Genomic DNA, 15360 nt, shown 5'->3' with positions numbered 1-15360 from the left:
GACCAGGGTTCACCTTAGAATTGTGTATTGGATTTTCCGCTTCACATCACCATTATGTACCATATGAGGACCACATACAAGAGCTGAGGATAACATACCCTCTCTCACATGATTTTTGGCGGAACCCACTTTATGGCCCTAATGTCGTTTACCCCTAGCTTTTCAGAAAAAAAGGGGTTATTCTATGTAGCTTTTCTATTTGTTTGTGTTAGTATAAGTCAAAGAAACAATAAAACATAAAAATAAACTATTTTTTACAAGAGTTGGGTTGGTTGTCTCGAAGTGGTAGTTTTGCACTATATGCCTAAATTCTTCGTGCAGAGTAGTAACCCATATTCTTGAAAAATTTAAAAATACTTAAAACAGTTTAAAAAAGTTCACCTTTTTTGGGAATCAAAGATGATCAGGTATTATACTTAAAACAAAATAGTTCCCTAGGAAATTACTTTTATTGTATCCTGGGTAAAAGAACAAACTTGAAACGCCCCATGACCAGGTACTATTCACTTTATATTCATCATAATTTTGTATTTTTTGCCCTGAAAACCATGGGAATCATTTTGTTTACAAACAGTTTTTTAGAAGTACAAACTTGATCATCTTTGATTTCCAGGAAGATTCATTTTTTTTTAAATTACTATAAATATTTTTGGTCTATAAGGGTGTATTGCACCCAAGAGCCAAAAGTCCGCTTCCCCACTTCAGTGTTCTATATCAGGCAAAACAATATTTTATGTTCCCCACGCCGTCTACCCCTACACAAGCATATGACTAAAACTAGTGCACTGAAGGGATTCGAGTACGACTTGGTACGAGAAGGAGTGTTGTTTCGGGAGATCCGTTCCTTTGCATCGTTGAACTTTATCTCTTTTGAAATTTCATACTGACCTAGAATGTGTAATTAATAAAGTAGGCCACGAATTAGCTGCTTTTGGAGCTAATCAGACCATATCTAGACTTCGATGGGTTGAGTCAGTACCACAGCAAGTAAGCTGAGCCAGTTTAATGGAATATATATGTTCCAGTTTTTTTTAAACAAGCATATGACTAAAACTAAAGTGCAAGGAAGATAAATGGACCAATATGTATTACCTGTGGTGCTAGGTTTTGCAGCTGGCCAAGGCCATGTTGGGTAGTGGAAGCTGCTGGCCGCCATCGGTGTCGGTGGTCTACCGATACCCTGCCATATTGCTAGAAAATAACAAATCTTTGCTTTGATCGTGGCTTAGATGTACATACACGTGCTAGTTAGTTAGTTTGCTAATCGTGTCATATTATATACCAAACTTGCTAAAGCTAAATCTAACAATTCTTGAATTTGATTACGTTCCACCACCACTTAGAGTTGATTATCATGTAACTAATTAAGGTGGCGGACCTTTTGCACACCACATTATCAAGTTAGAGAATGTCTAGCAGTGCCTGTATTCGGCGAGTACAGGGCACTGAACTCGCATTTCTCGCTCAGTTATTCCCTTCCCATTTATCAGAACCTGTAAATTAACCTGTACATTGAACTCGGATCTACACCTTGTTCTACTGCCGCCTACCGCCGCCGCTTCGACGTCTCCGCCTACTCCAGGAAGACGATCTTCCGGCTCTTCGCCGCCTCCCGCACCTCGAAGGCCTTGACCGCGGCGATGACGCGGGGCGCCTCCTGGCGCTCGGCCTCAAGCTCATCGACGAGAGATGCCTCCGACATGGCCACGGCCGCGCGCTCCTCCTCATCACCGCGCGCGTAGCGGAGCACCGCAGCCCGCATGCAACTCCGCTCGAGTTGCCCTCGCCCGTAGTCTGTTGGCGGAGGAGCGTAGTCCGCGGGCATCTCCGGCATCTCGTCGTAGTAGGCGCCACCAGGAGCATAGTAGCGTAGAGACGGCGGGGGAACGAGATCCCAGTTCGTCCACTTCCGCACGGTGCTTCGCTCCGACGAACCGGATCCACGCATGGCGGACCTCGTCATGGCCGTCTCACCCCCCCACCCCCAGTCCGCATCGACCAGCAGATGGGCTCATGGTGGCTACTTAGCGCTCCGCGACGCCGGTGGCTAACTAATTGCTCGCCGGAGTAAGTGGCAGCACGGCGAAATCACGGTGGCGCTACATTTGTGAGTGAGGGTTCAGACCCCTACTCGCACCCGCGGCCCTGTGAATTTTCGATACGGGTTGGACCCTTTACTAGCTCTGCTATTTGGCCATTTCGGCCCACAACATGTAAATAGTCGGAAAAATACGGGTCTGGCGGTTTTTACAGGCACTTCTAGACATGCTCTTAGTCAGGTGAAATATATAGAATTGGGTCCCGAGTCTAGTATGGAGCGGTATGAACCTTGCGTGTTTGACACTCTGAATCTCATATGTGACAATTCTTTTTTTTCGGGGGTCATATGTGACAATTCTAACCTTTCGTTTGACAGTCTGAATCTCATATCTAACAATTCTAAATTTTGTACGGAGAGCTCGAACTTTCACTCATCTACATGAGCGTACAAACATCAATCGATCACCGGTGCATATGCACGTGGGCCAGCCCATGCATGATATTCTAGACTGCTGTTCATGGTCAAATCAATGAAGAGCAAGCTGGTATTTGTAGCTCCATCCATCCGTAGTTTTTTATGCAAGTGATGCAAGCCATCCTTTGTGAAGTTGAACTATCTCTTGGTTAGCAAATGTCGTCGCTCCGAGGCATGGACCTATTACCTGCACGCGCTATAGCTAGTTACTTAGTCTGCCAATCTCATCATATTATACTCCCTCCATTCATGAAAAGAATGTCTCAACTTTATAAAATATTTTTTTATTTAGACATATTTTAAAATAGAAATACATATAAATTTAGATAAATTAAGTTGCAGCATCCTTTTATAAACGGAGGGAATACCAAACTCGCTAAAGACAAATCTGACAATACTAGAATTAAGTTACATTCCAACATCCTTGATCATCCTTTAATTAAGGTGGTGGACAGTTTGCACACAACATTATCAGATGTGTTCCTCTGTATACAAAATGATGTATTTTTTTTTCTAAATTTGGATGTATCTAAGGATATAGCATTTTTTTTTTTGCTTCCGGGCACATATGTGCTCGTTTTGTGGACCATTCATGTGGCCTCGAGGCATGTGCCACTGTAATTTTTTAATCGGTGAGGTGAGACAAGGACGTGCGATTCCGAAACGTTTTGACGGTGTACCTATGGTCCAGATGTCTATGATGCATCCACCTCCTGCTGACATGCTCGACCAATCCGATCCTGACGACGATGCTATCCCGCCACCGTGTGCACTGGTGCCCTCTTGCCGAGTGGGCTCGTCCTCACATGCGCCGACATGCTGCGTTGCGGCTACCACGCTTTCCGGTGGCGGTCCCTAGGGCAACGTGATCGACCGCATGAAGCCCGCTCTACAGGGCAACAACGATGTCGTGGGCATGGCACCGGCGTCATTCACGGCGTACCAGGAGTACGACCAGATCGCGGCCAACCAGGCGATTCTGGAGGCCAAAGCTTGGCGCTGGGCGCGTGCACATGGTTGACCTCGACGCTGCTCATGGTTTGCATAGGCCACGTACCACTCGAGCATGCCATCTACGACCGTGCGGACACTAACCTGGGCTTGCCCGAGGTTAGGATCATCGGCGCCAGCCCCCGACCTCGATGGCTCGATGTGCTCCTCTGCACCGGCGAGCGCGTCCGCGTTGTCGCCAGCTCTCCCTCAACCTCCTATTCCGCTTCCACCCGATGCTCCTTCCCTTCATGGCCAATCTCGTAGCCGGCCCGGTTCCTTGAGTTGCACCTAGGCGATCGAGATGCCAGCAACAGCGTGATGTTCCTCTCCACAGGCTTCCACGAGGTGCTTAAGGATTTACGTAGCTGAGAGAGAAATAACCGCCAGGCTGCGGCTATAGTCTGGACTTCTACTAAGATGTGTTCAATGTGCTAGAGGCCACGGTGCCACCGCTCGCGACACGGGGCTTTGAGAGGATGCTCTGTGTGTACATTAGATTTCGAACTAACATCTTCACCATCCAGTATCAAGGGCGCAGATCACCTAGTCTAGCAGCTAATCATGACTGAGTGAATACCTGTTTTTTTAGAGTGATTATTAGTAGACACTCCAATAATTTCGTTAAAAGGTTGCATGGGCCGAAACTCCTTTCCAAAATTCATGGCCGAAGGCCATTTCAACGGCCCGTGTAAAGCGCAGCGAACCAAACCCTATCTAACATTTCTCCTCTCCCCTCCCAGCCGGCGAGCGAGCGAGAGAGGCGGCGGCGCCCGGAGCCATGGCGGCGCGGCCGGCTTGCTCGCCGGCGCGCGCGTGCAGTGATGCGCGGCGCTCCGTCGAGCTAGCCGGGCTGCGTCGCGCACACGGACGAGGGACTGGCTGCCCTTTCTCCGGCGCGGCTCCCGACCTCGACCCCACGCGCCCTCACGCCAGCACGTCCTCGCTGCTTGCACAGCCCCGGCGATACGGCGCGGAGGAGGCCCCCGACGTCTGCTCGCCCCAAGGTCTACCGCGGCCACGGAAAGGTCGAATTTTTTCCCCACCGCAGAGACGAATTTCTCAATCTGCTGCTATGTTTTACTTTGGATTGCAGTAGAATTGCAAATCTGTTAAAAAAATCTATGTGAATCACGTTGGCTGCACATATATCTAGAGATTGCCCGAACTTTGTGAAAAAATTGCGAAAATTAACCAATGCTTAAGCTCCACAGAAAGTTGAACGCTGAAAGATGTCAATGCATATTTTGTGATAACATTGTAGAGCTACTAGGGATTTAACATGACGCAACCAATTCAGTCTAAGCATATGTAATTATATAGTTGATGCAAGAAATCTGATTTGTTACCATACTTTTAATTCCATGCATGATCTGGTTTACAAATGAGATTAAGTTGCCATTGTGTGCTTCAGATCAGTATGTTACTAGAAACATTATCTTTTGTTGAAGATGAGGGTGTTGGATGGGGCTGCCGCATGCCAGCAGCCAGTACATGCTGACGGCGAGGCGAGGCAGCACGCGACTTTCCTCCGCTCCATCTCCTTCACTGGATCTGTCCACCAGCCCCCTACCTGGCTCCGCGCCATCTGGGCATTGCACAACCTATTGACGTGGCTGTAAACGTGGCTGCAGACCAGACTGCATCCTCGTGGCTGTTGGATGCTGGCTAGGGGGCACTCTCCTTGCTCGGCTGTGAAGCAGCCGGTGAGACATCTCTCTCCCAAATTTGCAGGGCTCTGTCCAGAGTGTAAAAAAAGTTTATCTTGCTTAGGCTGAGTAGCACTTCTGCATGGTTTTGGTTGCGAATTCTGCCTAACTAATCCTTGATTCAGATAGCATATACAATTTTCGTTCTTGATTCTGTCTACAGTTTTTTTAACCTACAGATCGACAGCACAACACATGCAGCAGCAAAACACAGTGCTACTTCTTTATCTCAATGTTTATCGATATCCGTAGTTTGTGCTCACTTGTCTGCTGTTGTTGGTTGTGGTGTACTGCATCTTTCTAATAGTGTATATGTACTGCACCATTCAGGATATCAAGGGTGTGTTTGGTTGTTTAGCTCAGACGGGCATAGCCGAGCTAGCCCAGCTAGCTTAGCTCGCCTTGGCTAACCTTGCCTTCCCTGCACCTTTTGGTTGCTTAGCCTATCTAGGTCTGCGACTCAGGAGACGGATCGTAGCAGAGTAGTGATAGGCGAGGCGGTTTGGAATCTATGCAGTAGGCATGGGATGGGCAGCTCGTCTGGCCGGTGGCGCCTTTGTTAATTGTAGCGGCAAGGGTCCTGCGGCGGCTTGCCGGCCAAAATCGATTGGTTGCGGAAGGATACCGTCGCGGATGGTTTGGAATTGCTTGATGATGTTTCTGCCAGGCGTGGTTTGCTGTCGAGGGCGAGCTCATTTGGCTCTCCCTGGCGAGCGAGGCTTTTCTGGCCAGCGAGGCTAACTCGCCCTCAGAAGCAAGATCTGTTTCCAGAACCAAACGAGTAGCCTTGCCTACCTAGGCTATAACGGATTTTGCCAAAGAACCAAATGAGTCCTAAATTTGCTGCTTTTTAAATATTGTATTGACTTCACTTTTCTTTGTTGTGCTATATCCATGAATATGCGTACTGATTTATGCTAAATTGTATGTATTAGGACATGGACGCTGCTGTGGGAAACCTCCACTCGTCGGATCTGGAGGCTGGGTGCTACCCATCCAAGGCTTGCGTGAGGTTGAGCTGTATCCCCACAAGATCGACAATGGCGACCTTGCTGCTGCTGTCCAGGACCTCGTCGATATCTCCAGCCAAAGGTCCAATTTTTTTCCTTGGTCGCGGTCAAATACATTGCTTTTCTCAGTAGTGTTCTGGGTGGTTGCTTTTCAAGTTCGTCCTATCAACTCTTTATTGTTCATAGCTTAGCTCCGTGATTTCTGACTTAATGTTTCCCATCGTGTTTTAATGTTGCTCCTTTTTGTTTATTGCAAATTCAAGATTGGAGAGTCTACATTATTTTATTTATTGCAAATTCAAGATTGGATAGTGAGGTCACTTCATGACGAATTGAATTTCATTATTTCTGTGCATGTATGCTTGAAAATATACACACTATCTGCTATAATGAGATTGGTGATCCTTTAGTAAAGTTTTGATCTTTGTATATTGATGTATGCCATCTTGATTTGCAGCTGCTGGATCTATTTTACTGAAAAATATTTATGCGAGTGTATTGTGTGTGCCTAGGTGCAGCACATAGACAACGGTGACCATGTCGGAGTTCTGGAGCCTCTTCACTTACATCTTCAGTGCCACCGACATATACTTTGCTGTTGCAATTGTCTGAACTCCACAGAGCAGGTAAATATCATTTCTTCCACTGTCTCACTCATTCATTTCTAGCTGCTAGATCGATCTTGCTGAACATTTCATCTCTTTGGATGAGGGGATTTGTTATATACTTGTAACCGCATCATGATTTCTAGTTGATACTAAGCTGCCTTTAACACCTGTCCCTGCTTGTTCCGCTCTGTCCGGTGCAGTGGAGGGTGACGCGTCTTTGCTTGGTCCATCTGACTTAATGTTTCCCATAGTGTTTTAATGTTGCTCCTTTTTTTTGTGGGTAATGTTGCTCCTTTTTGTTTATTGAAATTTTTAGATTGTAGAGTCTACATTATTTATTTATTGCTAATTCAAGATTGTAGAGTGAGGCCACTTCATGATGAAATGAATTTGAATATTTCTGTGCAGGTATGCTTGAGAATATACACACTATCTGCTATAATGCGATTGGTGATCCTTCAGTAAAGGTTCGATCTTTGTATATATATGTATGCCATCTTGATTTGCAGCTGCTGGATCTAGTTTGCTGAAAAATAGATCATCTACTTGGTATATGCATAGGAGATGTTACAAACTTGTAACTGTTTGGTTGGTGTTCTGGTACATCAATACCAGATTATATATATGCTTGTGCCCATGCATGTATGCTTTGATTTCTGCGAAGGCTACCTTGTATGCTGATGATAAATTTGTTAGCATGGCCTAGAATATTCGTGGAATTTGTTGGCATGGCCTATGCATGTGTGCTATCTGCATTTTTCTTGTCTTTGAACTGAAACTAATTCATGCGAGTGTATTCTGCCTAGGTGCAGCACATAGACAACGCCGACCATGTTGGAGTTCCGGAGCCTCTTCACTTACAACATATGCTTTGCTGTTGCAACTGTATGAACTGCACATAAGCAGGTAAAAATCATTTCTTCCACTGTCTCACTCATTCATTTTTAGCTGCTGGATCGATCTTTCTGAACATTTTATCTCTTTGGATGGGGGGATTTGTTATATACTTGTAGCCACATCATGATTTCTAGTTGATACTAAGCTGCCTTTTAACACCTGTGCCTACAGGTTCCGCTCTGTCTGGTGCAGATCATGATTTCTAGTTCATACTAAGCTGCCTTTTACCACCTGTGCCTACAGGTTCCGCTCTGTCTGGTGCAGTGGACGGTGACGCGTCTTCGCCTGGTCCACCTACGACTGGCTAGCTATGTGGTGCGTCGTTGCTACCTACGTGTGAAGTGTCATGCTCTTTTTTTCTTCTTCAGTTTGATGCTACTTTGGTTAATGGATATGTGTCCTGGAAGTTTCGTGTCTTAAGGTAGCTCCATGTGTTTGAAAAATTCTTGGACCTGATCGATATGTAGCTTATGCAATCAATTTATTCGTTTTTGAATTGGTGAGGACCTGATCGGTAGTGTCACAGTCAAGGTGCTGTGCATGTGGAGCTGATTTTGCTACATGACGAGTTAATTTTCCTGTAGCATTTTAGCTGGATCGTGAAACTGTTTGACCTGGAATTTTGTTTCTTGCTAGTAGCTAAGTTTGATCAATTATTGGGCAATTGCCGTGCACTTGTTTTGCGGATGGTTTGAGGGCAAACCAATAGTATTAGGTTTCATTGCGTAGCTTCAGGTTGGATGCTAAATATTTCTTGGTTTTTTGCCTGAACATGTGTGATTGCTGGCACTAAGCGTGCACACATTTGTATTTGCAGGACGGAGATGTGGAGCTGGCCCGGAGGCAGCAGTGGCCTTGCTCTACCTTTTGGTGGTGGTATACAGGTGAGTTAGTAACCCCGTGTCTCGTCTGACGCCCTGAGTGTGAGGTTGCGTCTCCTCTCCTTGGTTACTCTTATTTATGGACGGTGGTATTTCTTTCCTGTACATGGTAGTATGTGTACATGTCGCAACAGCTAGTGCTATTTGAATGGAATTGTGAACACTTTTTTGACAACAACATAATACTCGACTGTGTAGAATAGTGCTTCTTACTGCATGTTGTGAGCAGAAGCTAGAATTCCAAAATAACTCTGAAACGGAATACTTATTTGATCTTGCCAACTTGATGTTGTTTTCTGCAGTAAATCGGCCTGCAAATTAGAACACCCTCTGTTCCATATTAGATGTATCTAAATTTCCGTGCATCTTCTTTCATTTGCAGTACACACGGGTCAAGTCGAAGTGATGTCTAAATTTTGTATTATCTGCAGGTTGTTCTGCTCCGGCTTTGCACGGCTCTGACGCTGGCTGGACATGCGGTGCGTGTCTGCAGGCCTCGTCGCTTAGCTTACCGGAGGATATACGGCGTGGCTTGGCTCCGGTGCCATTGCCGCCGCCGCTGCTGAAGTTTAATGTTTGGAGCAGTGTTGTAAAATTGGGTGGAGTTGGCTTCTTTTGCACCACATGTGTCATCACATGTGTTTGAGTAAGCAGTGCTGTAGTCGAATCGTATTTGTCTCTAGCTGCTAGAGACATTATTTTTTTCGATCTGCTGTGTGTTGTAAATGGGGAAAAAATAGAGAAGCCTGTAACCATTTCGTAAACTCTCCCTTGGTTTGGAAATAAGTGAGTTGTAATTGTCTACCATTTCGTAAATCCCTTATTTGTGGATTTATTGGTAATAAGTCTTTAATTACTGAGTGCACGTAACTTGACTACCCCGCAAGCACGTACACGTCCAAAATGTGTAGGTCGGCCGATAAATAGTGGCTGATACTGGAAAAGTCCAAACTAGCTAGGTGAGCGTTAATTGAAGGGCCACTGGGTACGGCAATGAAGGAAGAGAAAAAAGAGCGCGCTAATGGCGATATAATTTGCGCTGACAAGTTTGAATCGCGTACGATAGTGGCTAGGAGGTTAGGTGATCGCGTTGGTGCACATACGGGACCAATAATTTGGAATCCAATTTACTACTCTAGAAGAAGTTGAATGTAAAGCATCCCGCATGTTGATTGCAATTTTTAACTAGTAGTACTCCTTCCGTTGGAAGAAAGAAAGTTTGGTCAACTTTGTCTAGGTTCGAATGTTTACTATTGACGGAGGGCGCGTGGAGTCGTGTGCCCGACGGATTTTATGGGATCCGTCGGTTTTTTGTATTCGTTTGTGTTGTTTCAGGTCAGTATCTTCCGATCTACGGTTGTCATCTTTGGCGATGGTTGCCGCACGTTCTTTGGGGCCTTAGCACGACAACTTCCTATTTGTCAACTACGACGAGTTTTGCCCAGCTTCGGTAATGGAGTGGTGAGGACGGCGGCGCGCCTTCGGCTCGCGTCAATATCTATAGTCGTCACTAGGTGGTTCAGGGACCTTCTTGTAATTTTATTAGTTTTAGGTATGTTTATATTGCTATTGATGACTATTAATAGATCGACGGAATTTTCGCAAATAAAAATAAAAATTGTGAAGATTGATTTTGATTGTACAAGTATAATTCGTACTGCATATGGATGCATGTGTACGTGAGCGGCAAAAAGGGGATGGATTCGCTAGCGAAGCTGCCAGGACCCGAATAAATGGCGAGGCCCAACAGAGCGTGGAATTATTAAGTGAGAAGGCCCAGCAGCTGATCCAGCCTGAAACCGAATGAGGCGTTGCACTGGGAGGAGTCAGCAAGCTGAGGAAAAGAAAGAAGAAAAAAAAGAATTAAAGGAACGACCGAACGAGTACTCGCATATTCGCGAAAGTCCACGCGTACGTGACTTTCCGCCAGCGTACGGACTTTGCAGCGACGCGACGTGTCCTCCGGTCGGCCGGTACCGAATCGCACCTCCGGTCGGCCAGCCTTGCACGTCTTTGCGGGACGCGACCGAATCCCTGTTTCTTCAATTCCGAACGCAGACCATCCCCTGTCGGTCCCACCGCCAGTGAAAATCGCGGGGCAATACGTGCACGTCCCGTGCTGCTTCGACCCGTTCTGGAAGCCCGGCGTGGTGCACGTGTTCACGCTGGGGGACGCGTCGTGGCGGGACGTGCAAGCCGGTCCCGACGCGAGGTGCAGCCTCGGCCGCTCTAGCCTCGTCGACGTGGACGGCATGGTGTACTGGATGACGGAGTTCACCGCGAGGGTCATGGCGTTCGACCTGGAAGACGAGCGTGTCACCCGCACCGCTCCTCTGCCGGTGCCGGTTAGGCCGAGCGCATGCCGCCTGACCAAGGTGCACGCGAGGCTGGGCGTGGCCGTCACCGGCGGCGACTCGCTGACGGTGTGGGTGCTGGAGGGCGAGAGCTGGAGCCGCCGGTACGTCCTGGAGGCGTATAAGCTTCGGAAGCAAGAGCTCGCCGTGCCGCACTTCGCTCACGGCGACTATGTCCTGACGCACGGACGCTCCGGCGAAACATCTGTCCTGTATCGGCACAAGATGAGCGGAGCGGCGAGGTTGCAGGGCGGTGGTGGCGTGGTGCAAATCGAACGCAAGGACAAAGGCGACTCAGTGACGTCTCTGGTGCAGTCTATCTACCGGACGTTTGCCTACACTGAGACTAACGAGTCTTTGAGCATGTACAATGCGGCTTTGATGACCGGCCGTCGATCTGCAGGGTCTTAGAGTAGGATCAAGTAAAATAAACATTTTAGCAGGATGTCCCTTTTATACTATTGCGCATATAAGCTCATTTTTGATGTTTCATTTCTTTATTCATGTAAGACTTATTAAGAAGGTTTATCCACATCTATACTTTTGTTGCGTTCTTTTAAGTTTGAGTTTTAAAAAGTTTGAAATTTTGAGAAGTTTGGAATTTGATATAGAAGTTTGAGTTTTGAAAAGTTTGTAAGTTTGGAATTTTAGAATGTTTAATTTTTTTAGAAGTTTAAGATTTCTATAAGTTCATAATTCTTGAAGTTATAAAATTCTAATTTTTTATTATGGAATTTCTAAATGTTTTATAAACTTGTAATTTCATAGGAAAATATGAAATTAGAGACGGGATGTTTCGAAAGATATACAATGTGAGCAGCTGCGCCAGAAGCGGTGGCAAAACTGAGCACCATTCTGTTCTAGTGGCAAAACTGAGTCATGCGCGGACAGTAGTGGCAAACCAATAATTAACCCTTTTAAAAAAATAGCAGTTTGCTGAGGGTGTGAGTAGGTTATACTATACCCTTGGTGAGTGACGTACAATGGGCAATGCGCGATCATTGTACAAAGGTTTAGGAGATATCACTGAAGACGACAAGAAGATCCAAGCTACCCTTACATGTGGATCTGACCTATTGAATATTTGAATTCACAGCCAAATGAGGCAAACTGGCGAATTTGGAGGTTCCATGTTTAAGATAAACTCAACTAATCACTTGCATTGGAGTCAGTTAATTTACTCTTGGAAGCATAATCCATATTTCTTTGTTTCTTTCTTTACGATTAAGAAGACTAGTGGGATTTGTAGAACCGAGGAATGCCTAGTATTTATTTGACTATTACTTCCTCCGATCTCTTTTAATTGACTCAGATTTAGTACAACTTTGTACTAAATTTGAGTCAATTAAAAAAGAACGGAGGGAGTACGTGGGAAATCTAACATGAGCTCGTACCTTTATTTTCATTTAATCGGTCTAGTGAATCTTCTTTCTATCTCTCCCCACTCTTAGTTCACATAGAACCATTATGCTAATTTTTTTGAACCATCCAAAGATCTCATTGAAAAAACATTTATTTCTTCAAGTTCTCTATAAGTATTCATATGTTGTACATGACATTGTAATATTGTAGTATATGTTTTCTAGGAGCTGAATTATGATGTCACATATGTCATGTAACTAGAAGATGGGCCGTCCCACTTTCTTTAGTTAAAACACAGTACCTAGGTTGTTCACCAAGGCGATTCTTAAATGCGGCACAAGTCTGCGCTAGTGAAGTACCACACCCCCACCCCTCACCGCGGGTAATGGGCCTGACCCAATTTCCTTTTTTTTGTTTTCTTTATCTTTATCTTTTGTTTTGTTTTGTTTTATTTTTGTTTTATTTTCTTTTCTATTTCCGTGTATCTTTTTATTTTTTAGATGGAAAAAATATTAAAATTCACAAAATGTTCAAATTTAAAAAATGCTCACATTCAAAAAATGTTCAAATTTGGATAATGTTCAAATTTGAAAATTGTGTAAATTTTTAAAAAGTTCAAATATGATTTTTTGAATTTAAAAATGTTTAGTTTTGATAATTATTCAAAATTTTAAAATATTAAAATTAAAAAAATGTTCAATTTTGAAAAAGGAAATCGGTTTTTTTTCAAAAGTTCTGATTAAAAAAGTTCAAATATGGATAATAAACAAATTTGAAATTGTTTAAATTTAAAATTTTCCAACTATGAAGATTGTTCAAACTTAAAAATATTCAAATTTGAAAATATGCAAATTCTTAAATCATTCAAATTTAAATAAATGTTCAAATTTAAAAACTGAATCCGTGAAATTAGCAAATACTGTTCATACAATCATACTTACATTTTTTAGGTCAAAAGGTTTTCATTCATTCACAACAAACATATTCATGATTACAATCAAAGGCAGTAGCCTTTGCAATTTCATCTGGGTAGAGACAACTCCAACTCCAGTCAGCACCTACACCCATAAGTCTCACATATGCTGCAACCTCATGCGCTACATAATTCCGATTTCTTTTGGCTAAAATCATTTCCAATCCGTCAGGACAGAGGCAAACAACTTAGATTCATTGAATATTGTCCCCAAAGATGACAGAGAACTAGAGTCTTTTCGTAGTTCACTAACAACAGTGGCACAATCATTTTCAAAAATGATTGGTGCTCTGGTCCATCCAACAGCTAGCCGTGCACCTTCCAGGAGCGCGAGAGCCTCTGATTCCTCCGCTACACTTCTCCAGTACTCTCACAGCACCAGCAATAACATATCCACAATGGTCCCGAATCACCGCACCAACACTAGCAGAACCTGTAGTAGGAACTAAAGATCCATCTACGTTAATTTTAAACCAATTAACTGGTGGTGGTTCCCATCTTACCATGCTTTTCTTCTTAGGTATGATTTGTTTGATGTTCACGGTGGTCTGGAGTTTTTCCTTTTTCGTTAGTAGGACCAGGACCAGCATCCACATCCAGATCGGAGTCAAGAGTATTGACATAGGAAAGAAGAAACCTGACTGATTGGTCGATGGTGGCATCTCCCTTTGCGTGAATGGCATCATCTCGCCGGTACCATGATCTCCACAAAGTGAGTAGAATAAACATGTGCATGTTCTTTGGAGTACTATCAAGGAGGATTAGAAGCCAGTTGATGCGTGTGGTTGACACGTCCGTTGGGAACCCCAAGAGGAAGGTGTGATGCGCACAGCGGCAAGTTTCCCTCAGTAAGAAACCAAGGTTTAATCGAACCAGTAGGAGTCAAGAAGCACGTTGAAGGTTGATGGCGGCGGGATGTAGTGCGGCGCAACACCGGAGATTCCGGCGCCAACGTGGAACCTGCATAACACAACCAAAGTACTTTGCCCCAACGAAACGAGTGAGGTTGTCAATCTCACCGGCTTGCTCGTAACAAAGGATTAACCGTATTGTGTGGAAGATGATTGTTTGCGAGAAAATAGTAGAACAAGTATTGCGAGTAGATTGTATTTCAGTATAGAGAATTGGACCGGGGTCCACAGTTCACTAGAGGTGTCTCTCCCATAAGATAAACGAGCATGTTAGGTGAACAAATTACGGTTGGGCAATTGACAAATAAAGAGGGCATGACCATGCACATACATATTATGATGAGTATAGTGAGATTTAATTGGGCATTACGACAAAGTACATAGACCGCTATCCAGCATGCATCTATGCCTAAAAAGTCCACCTTCAGGTTATCATCCGAACCCCCTCCAGTATTAAGTTGCTAACAATAGACAATTGCATTAAGTATTGCGCGTAATGTAATCAGTGACTACATCCTTGAACATAGCACCAATGTTTTATCCCTAGTGGCAACAAGACATCCATAACCTTAGAGGTTCTTGTCACCCCTCCGGATTCACGGAGACATGAACCCACTATCGAGAATAAATACTCCCTCTTGGAGTTACTAGCATCAACTTGGCCAGAGCATCTACTAATAACGGAGAGCATGCAAGATCATAAACAACACATAGACATAACTTTGATAATCAACATAACAAGTATTCTCTATTCATCGGATCCCAACAAACGCAACATATAGAATTACGAGATAGATGATCTTGATCATGTTAGGCAGCTCACAAGATCCGACAATGAAGCACAATGGGGAGAAGACAACCATCTAGCTACCGCTATGGACCCATAGTCCAGGGGTAGACTACTCACACATCACTCCGGAGGCGACCATGGCGGCGTAGAGTCCTCCGGGAGATGAATCCCCTCTCCGGCGAGGTGCCGGAGGCGATCTCCTGGATCCCCCGAGATGGGATCGGCGGCGGCGGCGTCTCCGGAAGGTTTTCCGTATCGTGGCTCTCGGCATCGGGGGTTTCGCAACGGAGGCTTTAAGTAGGCGGAAGGGCAGGTCGGGGAGGCGGCACGAGGGGCCCACACTACGGGCCGGCGCGGCCA

At 44.9% G+C, this 15360-nt stretch overlaps 1 protein-coding gene across 7 annotated transcripts; it reads left to right on the top strand.

Moving 5' to 3' along the window:
• Positions 1–4282: 4282 nt before the first annotated feature.
• Positions 4283–9439, top strand: LOC124668583. Of its 7 annotated transcripts, none has more exons than XR_006991754.1 (8): positions 4547–5211; positions 6150–6306; positions 6737–6850; positions 7241–7299; positions 7639–7738; positions 7901–8044; positions 8547–8613; positions 9042–9437. XR_006991754.1 is itself a non-coding variant. In XM_047205692.1 (4 exons), exons 1-4 carry the CDS (start codon positions 4287–4289, stop codon positions 9174–9176), a joined length of 606 nt encoding a protein of 201 aa, XP_047061648.1. In that variant the 5' UTR covers positions 4283–4286; the 3' UTR covers positions 9177–9439. The 7 variants fall into 7 exon arrangements, 1 of the variants encoding a protein (XP_047061648.1); XR_006991752.1 differs by having other exon boundaries at positions 6682–6850; positions 7645–7738; positions 7973–8044; XR_006991753.1 differs by having other exon boundaries at positions 7645–7738; positions 9042–9436.
• The last annotated feature ends 5921 nt before the right edge of the window (positions 9440–15360 follow it).

Source organism: Lolium rigidum, chromosome 6 (assembly GCF_022539505.1).
Source record: "Lolium rigidum isolate FL_2022 chromosome 6, APGP_CSIRO_Lrig_0.1, whole genome shotgun sequence".
NCBI lineage: Eukaryota > Viridiplantae > Streptophyta > Magnoliopsida > Poales > Poaceae > Lolium > Lolium rigidum.
The sequence above is the reverse complement of the archived record's forward strand: the minus strand, read 5'-3'. Positions and strand labels throughout refer to the sequence as shown.